At 40.5% G+C, this 18046-nt stretch overlaps 1 protein-coding gene across 1 annotated transcript in view; it reads right to left on the bottom strand.

The window, feature by feature from the left end:
- The window catches only part of tbc1d9 (TBC1 domain family, member 9 (with GRAM domain)), a 31586-nt gene extending 15063 nt beyond the window's left edge, over nucleotides 1-16523 (bottom strand). Inside the window, exons 1-5 of the mRNA XM_034086467.2 lie at nucleotides 15789-16523; nucleotides 6335-6445; nucleotides 2544-2662; nucleotides 1348-1576; nucleotides 314-575 (exon numbers count right to left, since the gene is read on the bottom strand). Of these exons, the coding sequence (XP_033942358.1) occupies nucleotides 314-575; nucleotides 1348-1576; nucleotides 2544-2662; nucleotides 6335-6445; nucleotides 15789-15909 (842 nt within the window). The 5' untranslated portion in view covers nucleotides 15910-16523. The remainder of the gene's footprint in view (nucleotides 1-313; nucleotides 576-1347; nucleotides 1577-2543; nucleotides 2663-6334; nucleotides 6446-15788) is intronic.
- Nucleotides 16524-18046: the final 1523 nt, after the last annotated feature.

The raw sequence follows: 18046 nt of genomic DNA, 5'->3' as shown, positions 1-18046 counted from the left end.
TTCAATTTAGTTAAAAAAATAAAATGGGTTGACCAAGCAACATTTGAGTCTCAAGAAAGTTCTTCAATGCTTGCAGAGACCCTTCAATAGAATACCATTTATTTCCTATTATGCATGTTTTGCTTTTGCAGTTAAACCTTAAGACCTCAACCTGAAACAGTGCTTTAGATCTTCATCCTCTGTGCCTTTAAGATAACCAGCTGCTCTACCCACCGCAACACATTAATGTTCAATCGATTGTATGTCATAAAACATGCCAACACTTTAATTATTGACGAGCGTAAATAAGCGCTCAGCTGTGGTTATTTCTCACCTCTTGAGAGCCGACACCTTGGTGGGGGATTTCTTCTTGAGCTTGGGCAGCGAGCGGTCCTGCTCGAAGCCTTTGTTGTCCAGCAGCTGCCGCATGGCGATGTTTGCCAGCTGCTCCGCCAGCTTGAAGGTCTCGTTGATGTTCAGGAAGACGGAGAAGACGTGCGCGCTGAGGCGGGTGCTCACTTTGATCCCGTCGGGCAGCAGGAGGGTGGCGCTCTTCTCCAGCTGGGTGATATCTGCCCAACGCATCAACAGTTTGGCTGAAAGTAAAGAAAACACATTAAGGAAAATACACGAGTATACATAGACAATAGATTACAACATTACAACAAGAACTAAACGCAACATAACCTGTAATAATAGTTTGAGGTCTCAAAAGAATGAAGCCTTGAAGAAAAAAAAAAGGTCAGGTCTGAGAGAATCGCGGTAGATGTGGCTCCAAAGCAAACATGTCTTAGGGGACAGAAGCAAAGCAGCCTTGTTGAAATGATGTATCGTTTTCATCTAATCTTGCCCTTTTAAATTACACAATGTTGGCATGGTTGCCAAAAAGATATTGAAAATATTTGGAGCATAAGCAGATTGCCGTTTTGTGCCTCCGCCAAATCCCAAATAAGTCGACGCATTTTAATATCTTTAAAACACTTTTGGCTACTTGTTAAAACCAACAAAAACAAATAAAAACATGGAATTGGTGGCCAGAAAAACAAAAGATGATTATCTGAATTGTACCTCAAAAAGTAAAAGGTCAAGGTTAACCTAGATACCCCATAATGCTACTCAAAATAATCTTTAATTTTACTGTGTTTATTAACACACTATTTACTCAGACAGAATAAGTTATTCTAACCATTAAATGGGAACTAAAATGTTAAATACTGGAAAAGCTAATTATTTAAATACTGTACCTCTAAGATTTAGTACCTAGAGGTCATTTAAATATTGTCTTGCCAATAAAACAATATAATAGATAGAAATAGACAGACAGCAGAAACATAAATACTAAATAACTGTTCAGAGTCAATCTCGAACCTTCTTTTCCCAGCAGGTACGAGTAGAAGCAGAGGTGGTTGATGCTGAGGTAGAGCCAGCCCTGTCGCGGCACTTTCCCCTTCCAGTAGCTGCAGGAGTAATAGTTGACCAGCTTCTCCTCCTCCGGCATCCCGAACAGTTTACGAAACTTAGCGCTCGCCTCCTTGAACTTGTCCGTGTCGTCGTCCTCTTTGACGTCGTGGTTCTTGTTGTACTCGGCAATGATGCCCTGAAGATGGACAGAGACAGAAAGATGTAATGAGCTGGAGGGACGAGAAACAATAGAGTTGGTATTTGAAGAAAAGCAGCAGAAGTTTAAGTGATTGACTTTTAAAATTCCACATTGTTTAATGCAGCTCGCCCAGGCTGCTACAGTTTAAATCAGGGGTGCCCACACTTCTTCTGCTTGGGAGCTACTTTTAAAATGACCACGCCCAAATGATCTACCTACAGGGCCGCCCCTGCACCATCTGTGTCACGAGCGGTGCTAGTGGACTACACGGCGGATAAACTGTGGCTTACACTAATTGCGCCGCATAAGTGCATAATAGTGTGCCGCATTTGCGCTTCCGATGAGGAGGTGAGGCCCCCTCATAACGGCATGAACCCGTATGGCACAATACAACTCAGACTGGCTTACCTGTACGTCAATCAAGTGGCAAATGCCGTAGTAAGGATGGATGATAGGCTAACTAACTTTTTTTTTTAAATGCCATGCGATCTACCCACACTACCTTTGCAATCGACCGGTCGATCGCGATCTGGTTTAAATACTTCATAGGATCCATGCCAGCAGTAAACTGGCAAACCATTTTTTCATGGGTAGATTTGTTTTTATTGTACGATTCCTTTTCGTCTTGTACTACTTTTGTTACTATAAAATATAAAACATTATGCATGACATGGGAACAATATTATATGCAAGACAAAATGTACATTTATGTTAAGCAGGGTTCCCACATTTTCTTAAAATAAAAATTCAATCACTTTGAAAGACTCTCACAAAGACTTCAGCCAACATTGCACCGTTTGAGGATCATGATTATTCACCAATAAAATTCAAACAAAAAGAAAAAGTCATAGGCTTTGTTAACTATAGTCACGAAAATAAATCACAGTGTCCACTTAGTTCCACACAGAATATCTGATGTCTAGACCTAAACCAACGTCTTGATGGGAACAGAGTGAGCAGGTACCTGGACTTTTCCTTTGACAAAGGTGGTAATGTCGTTCTCATTCTCAAAGATGGAGAGCGTCTGCAGCAGGTGGTTCTCCAGCCACTCCCAGTGCTCCGTGATCTCTTTACGAGACGTTCCTGCAGGAGGGAGAGAGAGAGAGAGAGAGAGAGAGACAGACAGAGAGAGACAGAGAGAGAGAGACAGAGAGAGAGAGACAGAGAGAGAGAGACAGAGAGAGAGAGACAGAGAGAGACAGACAGACAGACAGAGACAGACCTTTCAATATCTTTCCTTTCGCAAAGTATTTTTTCCCACATGTTTTTTCTCTCTCTTTCTTGTTTCTTTTCATTTTCTGGTAATAAGATGATTATTTGAGCCAATTAAATACCAGTAAATTACCATGTTAAATGTCTACTTTAGAATTGAAACACGTATATATACACTTAAATGTAATTTTTTAATAAAGATCGTAGTTCTTTTGCCATAATGTTTGAGATCTTTGACCAAGAAACATTGAAATTGGATAACTCACTTTCTTTACAAGCTAAACTTTCTGCCCTCCAACTCTGTTTTCTCGTACCTTGACAGTATCAATTGTCTGTATTAATATTAATAATAATCACAATGGAAGATATTAAAGGGTATTTTGTATACTAACAATAAGTTGGGAGATCTTCTTTTAACTCGATGATGGGCTGATGAAGTCTAAAGCTTCAGTGTTAGAGCAAAGTTTCAAAATAAACACATTTCCTTCCTTAAACAACAACACTACATTGTTATCAGTGAGGTCAAAACAGATTTTTTTGGCTGCAGGAGAAAGTGATCGCAGTAATGGCTGCAGCCCCCGAGGACCATTATCCCTCAGCACAGCAAACAGGCCTTCAGTGAGTGCATGTTCACTGAATTATCCCCGTCTGCCAGACCGCTCCACTCTCCTCCATCTCTGGGAGAAAGAGTTAAGGACTGGGCGAGGGGGAGAGGGGGCATTTTGCCATTTTGAAGCCGGGCTAGTCTTAAGAAGGCCTCCATTTCAGAAAGATAAGGAGAACAGATACTCCGTTCATACGAACATTTGGTAGGGGAGAGCTGGATTAAAGACATGGTGGCACACATACCAAAAGTTAATCTCATCTCTGCAAATGTCTCAGTAGTGACCCATCTTCATTTAAACAGAAACATCATTATCTTATCATGTATTCAGTTCAGCCACCATTTCAAGTATACTACGTAATCGAATGACACCGAAGGACTGTTTAAATGCATGTTAAATGCCCAGCATTCGGCGTCACTCGATGACGTAGTATACTTGAAATAGTGGCTCTGCAGCAGGTGTACTCGACCACAGACTCATCCCTCCATGACACAGCACCACGAGTGCCTCGGAGGGGTCAATAATCTGAACAATCACTGGACAAATTCACACTGTTTCCACACACCCATGTTAATATCTATGTATATGAGACCCAATTTGTATATACCGTACTTTTCGGACTATAAGCCACAACTTTTTCCCCCCCATTTTTTTTGTACAGCTAACGGCCACTAGGGACCCTCCTAAATCTATGGATTTTACAGGTAAAATGAACCACCTTTAACTCTATGGGCTCTATGAGCGGTCCGCGCCCGCCACCTTTAAGCGGCGGGCTCCAGCAGGAAAAGCTGGAGGCCGGAAAAGAGTGAGACAGGTTGCGCGCCAAAGTAAAAGTGGAACCGAGAGACAGAACGAGAGCAAGACAGACGGACAATTTAGCTGCTGCGGCTTATATGCAGGTGCGCTTTATAGTCCGAAAAGTACGGTAGGTCCATTTTCATTCATAGTTTATAAGACCCAATATGTATATATGCTCATTTATTTCATAGTTTCTCATTATTATTTTGTATCTTTGATTTTATTAATCTGTTTGTTCACCCTTACCCTGTTGCCGTTTGAACAACTGAATTTCCCCACGGGATTAATAAAGGTCCATCTTATCTTCCTGATTTATATTATGCATTTCCAATTAGTTTAGTTGCATTTTATTGCCACTAAAGTCCCACATTAATGCACATAGTGATGTGATAAAGCAATGCTGGTTAAAGCTTCTTAAATGCGATTATTTGCCGGTTTTCTTTGTCTTTTCTGAAAGTAAACTGCTTTCTTTTTAAGGTTTCAGGCTATTGGTCCGGGAAAACAAGCATTTTGAGTGCGTCAACTACAGGAAACTGCTGCCAAGGCAAGGCAAGTTTATTTATATAGCACTTTTCAACGCAAGGCAATTCAAAGTGCTTTACAAAAAATGAAAGACATTAAGCATTAAAAAAGAAAAGCTAATAAAATAAACATTAAAAGAAAAAGTACATGGATAAAAGTCAAGTAAACTATTGGTTGATTGAGTGACTAAGTAATCAGCAAGTTTATTCATAAAGTAAATAACTGTTATTTACAGCCATGGTTTTGTGTTGGAAATGTGAATCGCCTCATCACACAGACGGCTTGGATGATTTCATATTCAATGATAGCTTATTAATGATAAGAAGAGTGCTGCTTCTTATCAGTGTGGAGTGTGGCGGCTGTTCTGCATGATGAATGTGTCTGACTGGAGATAATAAGTAAAGCTTTGCATACACAGATTATGCAGATTGCATTATTGTGAGACACTAGCAGATGGCGTGAAATCTAAATAAAAGAACCCATCAAGTGATTAGCAGAAAAACTCAACATCCACTCGTATTGGAGCATTGATTCCTGCACCTGATCCTGCCCTTTAAAACCGCTGGGGCATGATGTAATGCTTGGCATCCAGCCGCTGACATGGGAAAAGGCAGGATGTTGGAGCATTGTGGGTAGTGTGGTGGCTGGGGGAGGGATGTAAAAACACACAGGGGTCTGTACCCGAATAACCCTGTGAGTGTTCCTGCATTTTAACTTGCACCATCGTGTCAATTGCAGAGGTGGAAGAAGTACTCCGATATTGTAGTCGGGTAAAAGCTGTGTAGAAATCCCTGCATTATTGTTTTACTCCGTTAAAAAGTGCTAAGTATTACTGTAGCATGAAAACATACTTTAAAGTACCAAATCTAGAAGTACTTGTTATGTACAATGGCCATTTCTTTAGCAAATTATATATTACGCGACTAGATTTTGATGAGTGATGCATTAATGTGTTAATGACTCAAGTTGTGCAGCTGGTGAAGCTTGAGGTAAATGTAATGACTTATTTTACTGCCAGGTATGATCAGATATGAAAATACATTATAATTCATTAGCTAATGTACGAGTATAAAGTACTATATTTCTCACAAATAGCAGTAGAGTAAAAGAAGCAGTACGATTAAATGTAAATACTCAAGTAAACAGTAATTGAGTAGAAATACTTTGTTACCTTCCAACTCTGGTCCATTGCACTGTTTTCTTACACTATCCTGTGTCTATTTTTGTCTTGTATGAGCCTTGGACTTATTTCCAATAGTTGCGCTGTGGAGCATATGACAATAATGGAGGCGTGTGGTGCAGTGGGTTGTGCGTTGGTGTTCAGATCAGGGCAGCACAGGTTCAAACCTACTGCAGTCAGCATGTCGTTGTGTCCCTGAGACACTTCACCCTAAATTGCTCCTGTGGGGATTTTCCACAGTATGTAAGACACTAAATAAAAGCGACTAACAAGTGACATGTAATGTAATAATGACTTGAATTTGAAATCCATAACTGTACATCTTAAATATGCAGAATTAAGCTTATAAGGTAAATCAGAAAACGGAATTGTCAAAGTATGCTTATGCATTAACCCCAAGTCTAACATTGAGCCAACATTTAGAAAAAGGGCACGTACCATGAGCGATGATCCAGTAAATCAGAGAGTCGGGGGTCTGGTAGAGGATCCTGTACGGGGCCATGCGAGCGCTGGAGTCCAAAACCACATCCAGGGTCCCGACCAGCAAACCTGCAAGAGACCAAAAATCATGATATTACAGAGAAAAAACGTAATAGAAACACGTGTTGACCTAAAAACATGTTTAGCTGTGAAACAAACAAAAGCCTTTACAGACATAATACAACCATAAATCATCATCTGAAATTAATCCCATGATTGGAGCACATGTCATCCTGTTGTTGTTATCGTCCACTATGCCATACATTCAAATGCCTTTGTGTACTGCTGAGGAGTGTTAGACAGATGCCCTTAAAGGTGGGGTAGGTAAGTTTGAGAAACCGGCTCGAGATCGCTAGAATTTGAAAATACACAACCGGAGAAAATCTGCCACTTCCTTACAGAGCCCCTCCCCCAACACACACAACGCGCACATGACCAATGAGGGCACGAGATAAGTTTGTGCCCCGATGGAAGGCTGACAGGCAGGTAGGCCATCCAATCGGTTGTACTTTTTACAGTATTACGGCTTCTACAGATGACTTTTTTATGGATTTTTTGTCAAAGCACTTCAGATATTCATTGCTATCGGGATGTTAAGAGCATTCCATGGAATATAACAAAAAGTGTATCTCGAGCCGGTTTCTGAAACTTACCTACCCCACCTTTAACATGGTTCACTATGTGTTCAAATTAAATGTGTTTTATTCTTTGAAGCCAACTAATACATTACTTAATCAGAGGCTTTTTTGCAAAGCCATTAACAATAAGTGCAATCCACAATAAGGATACCACGGCAAGAATCCCGCAAGTACATTAGCCATAACACCATTTTAAGTGCTACATACAGAAATGAGGAGGTTTTGTTTTTAGTTGATTTTATTGGCCAAGTCAAAACAGATGGGTTTTCAATCTGCAATGTAAGATGTGTAGGCTTTCTGCTCACCTCATATGAAAGCACTGGTGTGAAACTAAACGGGATAAAAGTCACCTGAGAAAAGGATGAATAGGCTAATCAAATGGAAAAATTAAGAGCCATGATGCATCTGGTTTTAAAAGATATCAGTGTTTCTTTGTATGGAAAATTGCTGCCAGAAAGGACAACATGAGGCCGGTCCCAAATTGGGGTATAATCAACTAATCAGCTTGCATAATAAATACATGCTGCTAATTTTCCTATAATGCAAAAGGATTGAGTATTTTCTTGATTGTGGAAGGTGCTGCTGGCTCACGATGAGATTAGAAACCGTTCAGCCTTTACTAATTACTTGATTATTAATGACTCTCATGCAAACCAGAGTTTCACAACCTGGAAAACAAAGAAGCTTTTCTTAATAATGAATCAACTTACAAATCTTTTTTTATATAAGATCCTAATTAGAAAGCTGTACAACAATGACTTCACATTTAGAAAGCTACAGTGGGCTAATATGCTATTGTGATATTATTTTCGGAGCTGCTGGTAGCTGCAGATTCTCTCCCGGGTTCAGAATAGGTAGACGTTGAACTGAGACGGGTTATTTTTGTTCAGCCGCTCATCAGAACAAACAGCACGAGTCACACAGAGAGAATATGAGGGGGAGGAAGGGGAGAGAAGCGAGCGAAGCTGACAGAAATAATAAAACAAGTACATCTGTGGGCTCTAAACTCACTGACCCTCCATCGTTTAAAAGACATTGGACAAGTCCTTTCTTCACAAATCTTTAACTTCCTCAATACATTACTCTTCATCAGTACCTCACCTTTTTGTCACACATACAATACAGGTAGACATTGATCGTAATGCCAAATGTCACATGTCAGAGCCCCGTCATGAGAACTACCATGAATACAACAATACAATTGTGTTGAAGTCAATAAGCTCAAATGGAGTCTTAATGACACTGAAACAACCGAGATAAGTAAGCATGACGCTCTGGTGACAAACAAACATCTGTGTCAAAACAACTTCCCCCTGAGTGAAAAGTCACAAGGTTATAAAACAGTCATAACTTAAAAGTTTAACACTTGCCAGAGAAGCTTGTATTGTGCAGTTAGCCTTAGATCTCAAAATGAAAAACAAGTAATACAGCGAATGAAAGTGTCCGTTGCGTTTCCGGAAAGCACTATGGTGTAAAATTCATGAAAAGCTGCTACTTTAGTTCTTTAGCACGTAATGCATTGAGCAGCCTGCGACGTGTGAGTTGAGGTTTAACGCAGGAAACTTGGGGTTAACAATAAGAAGAAAAGAGATCACTGAAGGTGTGCGACCACCTTGTCCTTCCTCGTCAGTAAGACTGAGGAAAGTGAAACAGATGTTTCCTAGCCAGTGTGGATTAAACAGGAGTTGTTATTTATTTACCCATCACTTGCCTCGGTCTGTAGTATTACACTGAAGGCCATGCAAGGAAGACGTGTGAGTATAGGAACAAATGGAAATCATTTCCTTCCACAAGCTGAGTGAGTGGGTGCACACAACACAAAGACAGCTGTAATGTTTACATGTTCCGCCTGTTATTTCTGAGGGGTGGAAAAACAAGCCTACATTATCTACAGTACAAATCATGTGATGCACAGTTCCCTATTGTTGGAGCAAAACAAATCAGCCTCTGAATCATTACTGTTTCTCAATCAGTGAAACAGCAGCAGACCAAACGATATGAAAAAACTACCCATTTTGTTTTGTTTTTATCCTCTTTAAGCAAAAAAACAGCTTGATGTGGTCGCTGCTGGTGTGGGATGTGTGCATTGAGCAAACAAAAGAAAAACGATCTCCCTGACACTTTAATGCCCTAGCCACACGGTGACGAAACGGGTCGTATCCGCTACAGTTCTCCATCTTATAGACGGTTCGGCCACAGGAGGCCGACAGGGAAACGCAGATAACGATAACGGGTCCCAAGGTGGGTAGATCTGAGGGCGCAACGCTCTGGAGGGCCATACGATCATTTCCTGATGACGAAAATAGTGCTGGGCTGTCAGGAGAGGGGGCGGAAAAGAGAGGCTCCGTGTTTTATTCTTATATTATTATATAGAGTCGTTATTCATTTGTTTTAAAGCTCAATAAATAACAAAGAAGACCTTTGACCGGCACTTTTATAATTTTGTCCGGAAGATTTAAACTTTAACGGACATGTTGACCGGTGAAAAAAAATTCTAACGGGAACTCTGCCGCACGGTCCCCTCGTTCCTTGGAAGAGGCGGAGAGTAGGGAGGCCAGCGATTATTCGTTACAGTCTCCATAATCGAATATTATTTTTAAAAATCGATTTTATTTATATATATATATATATATATATATTTTTTATTATTTATATATTTTTTTTTATTATGGCTTAGTTTCAACCAAAATATATATATAAATATATATATATGCTAATAATAGTAATAGTATTAATAATTGTAAATGGCCATTGGTCACACCACCAGTTTGTTTTACTGTAAACTTGGAGGAAGCCTGCGTGCAGAGCAGACTGCTGCTGCAGCACGCTACGCACCGACCCCGCCCCCACCCCCCCTCTCCCTCACACGTGCGACTAAAGATGAACAGAGCGGTAAAATCGATTATTATTCGCCAGGGCTGCCGAATAATCGATTTTGATCATGGTCAGTTTCTGGCAACCCTAGCGGAGAGGTGGGTGTTTTTCATCTGCTGGTGGACTACCGGGGAGATTTACAGCAGGAGCACACGCTTGCCTCGGGGAGGGAGAAAAGGAGCCAGAGCCCTGCCTCTCCGCACCTCTGCTGCTAAATCCACCGCGGAGAATAAACAGAAGGGCAACCATGGCAACCATGCATGCTCGGGAAGTCTTCTTCGCTGCTTTTGGCGTATTTTGTGGCGGAAGTACAGCGCCACTTACAGGCCCGGCATATGTACTACAGCGTCTCCAGCGGTCTTGTGTGGAAGGACACGTTTCTGGTGTCCATTGCGTGTGGATGGAAGACTTTTTTGATATCGAATTTGGTAGTGTGGCTAGGGCCTAAATCAATGCTGCTTCAGATAACAGAAACCTGAGACAAGTGTGAATCATCACCATCACATGCAAGTCGCATTGCTGCTATTATGCAATGATATGTATTTTTACAGCTTCTCCTTTACTTCGCCAGTCAAAGCAGCTGTGTGGCCTATAAGGACGAGGTCAGTATCTGACACACTTACAGCCAAACATAAAGAATGTTTTATGTATTCATGTGGAACCTACTTGCAGCAGGTCACCCTTGAAAAAGAGATCAATGATCTCAATGGGATTCACCAGCATAAATAAAGGTTTGAAATGAAATAAAGAGATTACCAGCCGGATTGGGAAATATGGTTTTGCAAAATGACTCAAATTAGTGTGTCGTTTTATGCGAAGTGTCTAGTTGTGTAACTACTGACACGATGGCCTGATTCTGAGGTTACAGTCTGATGAATGCAGGTTTTGTTCTGCGTTATTCTTTTTGCCTTCTCTGATGAATAATGATGGCGTCTACATATAGACAACAAAGGATACAAGACATCCTTTCAAATGTCCCTCCAGCTCTGCACAGTCGCACAAAACACGGCATGCAAACTCGGTCATTAGATAAGACTGTAAGTGACGGTTAAAAGCATGTAGCTTATCGGGTTTAATGTGTGTTATTCAAATAACGTTTAACAGAAAATTGAGCGGGTACATCTTCTAATGTAGGCCTACTTTCAGCTTTATTGAAAGATCAAATATCCCTGAGGAGTTTTCTTGTAAACAAACTCATTTGCAGTAAGTAAGTACCCATTTGTTCATGCGTCTCCTGTTCTAGAAATAAACCCCCTTTTGTAATTGTTACCACTTTAAAAAAGTGGAACTATTATGCTTTGGAGGATTCCCTTTCCTGTAGTGTGTTAAATGTTTTTGTGAATGTAAATGGTCTGTAAAGGCTAAAATCCATCCATAGGTTCCCTACAGAGGGAGTTTCTCTCCACAAACTCTTTCCCCCCCCCCCCCCCCCCTCCCCTCTGCCTGAAACGCCTCCATTAGACTCCTTTGTTTACTTCAGAAACATAATGAAATCACAACACAGTCGACAAGCTAACCAATCGGAGCAGACTGGGCTCTGGTTTCAGACAGAGGGTGAAAAGAGGTGCTGCAGCACAGGCCGTATGAGAAATTAAGCTATTTTTTAACATTAAAGCCAGTCACAGTAGAAGCACACAATACAATTATGAAACTTGAAAATAAGCACAGCAGGGCCCCTCTAACAGTTTCCACAGGGCTGAAGGAGACAACAAAGTGGAGTCTTAATGACACTGAAAACAATGGGATAATTGTGCATGACACTCTGGTTGAGTCCCTTTGTGACAAACAAACATCTGTTGTATGAGAAGACAACTTCCCCCTGTTCAAAAGAAAATCCCAAGTTTCAAAAACAGTCATAACCTAAAAGTTCAACACTTGCCCACACATTGACCTCGGAGAAGGCTTTAATGTGCAGTTATCCTTGTGTCACCACATAGTTTAAGTAGAAAACACCGAAGTGATGCAGCGAATGAAAGTACCCGATGCCTTGTGGTTAGATATTCATGACAAGCTGCTAATGTACGACTATTGTTCTACAGCATGTAAAGCACGGTGCAGCCTATCGCATGAGTTGAGGTTAACGCAGGAAACTTGGGGGTAACGCACAACAAAGGAGACCACTGAAGGTGTGTGACCACCTCGATTCTGTTTATCAGACCGATGTAGCTGTAACAAATGTGCCGAGTGCAAAACAAATATAAATAAACCATCAGCAAAGATTTCTTTATAGTTTTAAACCTGTATTGTTTATGTTTGATAGCTTCAAATCTTCTTCTTCTTCTTCTTCCCTGCACTGCCGGCACACTGCTGCATCTATTGCCACATTTCTGCTACCAGTTGATCAGTTATAGTTATGTGTGTCATGTCACTTGTGAAATTATTGTTAAAGCACTACCGTACAAGATCTCCACAGGAAGCTTTGAATAACAGCACTGCCAATACTCTAAATATTATTAACTAATACAAACCCCATTAATCTAGATGAATTACATGCTTTTGATCATTTAAGGAAATCCATAATAGTCAAGGGCTCGACATGCTCCTCAAGATTAACCCTGGATAATGATACCTCAGATAAATGAGGTTAACTACTGCTTTAAATATGTAGTTAAAGGTATTTGGAGACGTATCATTCATAAAATATTGTCTCTTTGACTTCTCAGACCCTTACTAATTAATGCTAGGGCTAATCATTTATATTTTCAGTTCATCTCTGGAGGAACTGCATTAATACTGTTCATGCAGCTACAGTACTAATGTTCACATGTGAAGCCAAGTTAATTTTGTCTGGCAGCTCCAAAATCATAAGCCCAGTCAAGTTAAACATGTGTAATTGTGCCCATCCCTGTAATATGCTGCGTCCTGGTTTCCCCTCCCCCTGGACGCAGTGGGCAGTGTCAGTGTCAGTGGGTGCCGAGCGCCAACTGGCACACAGCACGGTGTCAGCATGGTGAGCATTTACATAACAATGATGACAACATCCCCTAGCGCAGTAGTTCTCAAAGTGGGGGGCGCAGAGGCATGACAGGGGGGGCGCGAGAGACCAGGAGGAAAAATGGGTATTAAAAAAAAGATTCTAAAAAAGATTTAAAAAATAAATAAATAAATAAAATTTGGAAAAATTATTGATTGAAAATAATATGATACAGTACTATTACGTCTGGCTCTGTGTTTCATTAAAGCTCGGCTCTGTGTGTGTGGAACGAGCCATTTTGTGTGCGTGCGAGAGCGAGAGAGCGCACCGGTACCGAAGATCGTTGATGTGAGCTTCTGGTGCTAGCGAGCTACGCTAACGGATATAAGGAGTCTTTTCAACAACAAAGTGGAGGAGAGTCCTCTCCTGTCAGACTGAGACTCAGTGAGCTAAAGGACTCTGTTATCTCAGTGGGTCTCAAACGAGGCACACGTTTATATGATCATTATAAAAAAATAAGAGAATAAATTAAAAGCAGGTATGAAATACTATATGACAGTAAAAAAGAATAAAGTTTAAAAGGGGAGTGATTTGTAAAATATCCATAAAGAAATAGTAAATCTGTTTCCAGTTCGGTTTCAAATGGGTGTTGAGAGAGGCATCCATCGATCTCTTCATTTTGCTCTCAAAGTGCACCAGATTGATGCTTTTAACTTCAATATTTAAAAATCTTCCCGGGGGAGCTTGCCCCCGGACCCCTCTATGTGAGGTCCACACACCACCTATAAAAATAGCACTTTACCCCTGCTTACACCTATATGCGGCCGTAAGCTGATTATCGAGCCTTCATTGTAACAGTTGCGGGTACGTGTGCGTGGGGAGTGTTGCAGTAGAAAATTCCACTGCAGCGACCGGTACATTAATGGGAAACCCTAAATGTTTGAGCACCCTCTATGAAACGTCAAGCTACCCCACAGCACCCCCAAAAATAAATCTCTGGCGCCGCCACTGAGCCTGACTATTTGTGTTGGGGGGGCCCGACTTTTTTTTTCTCCAAAGGGGGGTCCTGACAGAAAAAGGTTGAGAACCACTGCCCTAGCGCCACAACAGACTGTAGAAAGACTGCAGGGCTGAATTTAACATTTTTAATTCAAGTCTTTATTAATCACACTAAGGTTAGGAAATATGACGAGAATCAACCATTCTGTTTACTTTATACCCCCAATGCTATCCCTTTCAATCTGTAGCTGCTTTATACCAATCCTTGATTTAAAAGACTTTTGCAATATGATGAACATTCAGTGGTTTACAACCCGAGCCAGGGCCTCCAAAAAGTTTATCTAGGCGGTCAAAGATAAAAGGTAGGATGAAAACGTCCAAAGGAGTCCAAAATAAGTGAAAACTCTTTGATTGAAACACTCAATTCTCTTCTTAGCACGGTTTCTTGTTGTAAGGACTACTTCAGTATTGAAAGTAGGAAAAAAGTGTCTGCACAATTATTTAATGTAGGTGGCCTTTTTGTCAGTAATATTAGGACACCATCATCGATATGACAGAAACTCAGAATTATTATACACAAAATGACAATAATATTAAACGATTGATATATTATATTTGTATCTACATTGCCCACTCCTGACTCAGTTAGAGTGGTCCTCAGTGGCAGGGATGTTACTCCCATCATATAGTTACTGGTGGTATCATCGGCACTTACACACAGTGAGCAACTCAGCAGGGAACAGACGCTGAGCTGATAAACACGGATCAATCTATGGTAATGGCAGCATTGCCTCTTCAGATTTAAATCAAAATGCCTTCAAACAATCCTAATTGACACAATGTGGAACACTTAACTGGATATATAGCATGGAAAGGAATAGTTTTAACCTAAAACTGGATTACCATAGGCAGTTTTCCTAAAGGACATCACCACCGTTTAGTAATTGGTTTGAACAATGAATTGTCCTTTATTTTGGAACAAGGGCCTTCAATGTTGTCCTGCTTAATGACTGATCTTGAGGACATGTAGCATAACCACCTTCACATTTTATTTATTTTAAACAAAAACCAATCCTATATGAAACCATTGTTTAAACAATCTACAAAACAGGTCATAGTTCAGTGTTGTAAATAACACAGAGAGAAGAATAAGGGTTTAGAGGGGCCCATAATCTCCAGTAATCCTTCCAATGGTTGTATTAGATTATAGTCAATGTTAGAATCAGGACCAAAACAATCCCATAAAAGGTTTTCAGGTTCTTAAACAAGTATGATAAATTAATATCTCAAAGATGCTAAACTAAAGCACACCTCTTAAACACGGGGAAGTGCAATACGCTGTGGGGAAATACACAACCAGCGGAATTCAAATGTCAAAACACGAGACAACATTTAAAATTCAGAGAAACCAGGACAGTGGACTGTTCAACTACCTCAAACCAGTCATTTCCAAAACCTGAACTTCCTCCTTCTCCTCTCCTGCTTGACCCATTTTGGATAGAATAAGTGAGAGGGAGGAGGAGGAGTGAGAGAAGGAGGAAGGGGAATGATTCAGCATGAATAAGCAAAACAGACCGCGTCTTAAATAGATTCACAGTTGTTGAGACTCCACAGCTATTAGCACAAGAACAGTCGTTTGCATTGTTGTAATGGCTAACATGCATTTATCTTGCAGGGACAGTTAGTGACAAGATAGTGTACCATTATTTCTGTGGTGGACTTTGATGGCAGCAATCTTGTTTTATCAAGGTTTATCCTTAAATTAACACCTGAGAATAATTAAACATTTAACTCTTCACATCCAGGTGAAAGGCCACCTGTGCCCGCTGATTGGTCATGTGATCCACCTCACGTTGTCCTGTGCATGCGTTTCCTCATAACAAACATTTCACTTGACACCAAATCCCCATTTCATGATCTGGATTTAAACTATAAATAGTTGTTTGGCTGTTGATCCATGACAGTAGGCTTTAATAACAGGACTCACCAGCCAGTCCTCCGCCTCCATTCCCGTGGCCCTTCCGTTTCTGGAGTATGAAATATGGATTGGCTCTCTCGGTGATCCACAATGCGCCCGCCAGTAACACATCTTCGGGAATGACCCACATTATGCTCCTGTGTTTTTAAGGGAACATTGAACACACAGGATTGCAGACGGAGACCAATCAAAAATGGTCGGATGCTTGGTACTGTCCAGCAGGGATTGTTAAATAATTAAAACACTGATGTAGGCCTAAGATTCTCCGCCTCGACCCTTGAAAATGTCTCTCCTGCTGGATGTCCGAGCGCGCATCCAAGTGTTGCTATAATTAAACCCTCCTGCAATATGGAGGTCCACCAGCAAATGTCGAGCACATAAACCCCCTTCTGCAGCACCAGCCTCTCGTGTGCAGCCCAGCCTCTTAAATAAATGAATATCTCTGCGGTTTCCTAGGTAAGGTTGTCTCGGTTTGTTGCCGCAAAGCGCAGTGTGATCAGTCTTTGTTGTCCATGTTCCGAGGCAGGTGCGATAGCGAGGTTAGCGGTGATGTTGGGAAGGGAAGACCTCGTTACAGCCGATTAGAATAAGCAGTAAACAGTCTGTTAGCTCTCCCAGCAGCGATGCCAGTGAAGCAGAAAGGAGAGACTTTGTGAGTGAACCCGCAAACAGCAGCACTTTTCTTCTGCTTCTCCGCCTCCTCCTCCTCTGCTGCACGCAAAATAAAGCAAGCGCGTCACCCACTGGCCAGCGCGCGACGTCTGCGTGCAGGAGGTGAGGCACGTGAGCAAATAATGAGGTCATGAATTAGTTAAAACTTACTAAACTCGAACTATCCATTTTGATTTAAACATTTATGAATTTGGATGTTGTGTTAAAATAAAACATAGTGGATAGAGTGGATTTCACTACTTTCACTATCATGTCACTAAGTTGGAAACACAATTCATGCCACATAAATATTTCTTCTTGTTTTGTATCCATTTAGTCTTTTAAATAACATTTCCACGTTTTGCCAATATTTTTAAAAAGATTATCTTGTTTTTTGTGCTGGAATACAACACGTTCAGATGTCAGTTTGTTTAAAGAGCTTTAACAATAATTTGTTTAAAACCCACTGACAGGACAGTCATTGCTTATGCTGTGCAGCCAAGTATTGCTTCCAAATCATTTTGCTATTGAGTTACTGAGTACAGAGTAAAAGTTTGATTTAAGTGTAACTAACTATTTTGTTCAAAACCACTAAGTTTTGCCATATTGATAAATCCTTTTCATGTTCACACATCATGTTGTCATATTCAGTGCACGTTGTGTTATTTTGTAGTTTATTCTAAACACACATAATTAATTGCAAGTCTCTCCATCCCTCCAGTTGCTCTTTGTGAGGAATCTTTCAAAAATAAATTATGTTAAAGGAGTTTGTTTGTGCAATTTTTTTCTCCACGCAAAGCAAGAGTCGAGGAGGACAGAGGGTGTCTTGTGTTGTACAGATTGTAAAGCCCCTTGAGGTATTTTGTAATATTAGGCTGTTAAAAATAAAATAAACATCCTTGGGCTATTTGGGACTGTGGGAACTATCTCACTTTGAACAACAACCTCAATTCAGAGACAGCAACATTATTGGCCTATACAGTAATTGTATAATAACGTGGAGGGATGGAGCCTATACCTTTTATATACATGATTGTATTACTATAGGCAAGGGATCCGATGAGAGATTAGGAGCAAATAATCATATATCCACTGTCAAATATTACCATGATTTCACAATATTTAGCTGTAATATTTTACAATAAATTACTGTTTTACCACTTTACAGTCTTTACCTGTAATGTTCACAATATAACACTGTCATTTAGAATTTCACAGTGAAATCAATACAGGCACAGTTAATTACTGTGAATGTACAGGATAAATGATTACCAGGATTTCACAACATGTTACTGTATTATTTCATAGTAAAATACTGTATTCAGACCATCCTCTGTGATAACACAACAAATTAAGTGATTTTCTTGCTTTTATCGCTCTTGCTTGGCTTTAAATACTAATTTCTTTCTTTGGTGCAGGTTTTACTTAAATTGAAAGGGGCACCGCTGCATCCGCCTTCAAATAAACGATGCAACATATACATCTATGTAACATTTAAATTGTTGTCTTGGCTTAGTGTTTTCAGGTGCATCCTGGGCATTAATCCTGAGACGGACTCGAAAGCCAAAAAGAGGCATGGCAATATAAACCCCCATGTCAGCACATTCTTTAGAAAA

Source organism: Pseudochaenichthys georgianus, chromosome 1 (genome assembly GCF_902827115.2).
Source record: "Pseudochaenichthys georgianus chromosome 1, fPseGeo1.2, whole genome shotgun sequence".
NCBI classification, from domain to species: domain Eukaryota; kingdom Metazoa; phylum Chordata; class Actinopteri; order Perciformes; family Channichthyidae; genus Pseudochaenichthys; species Pseudochaenichthys georgianus.
The sequence above is the reverse complement of the archived record's forward strand: the minus strand, read 5'-3'. Positions and strand labels throughout refer to the sequence as shown.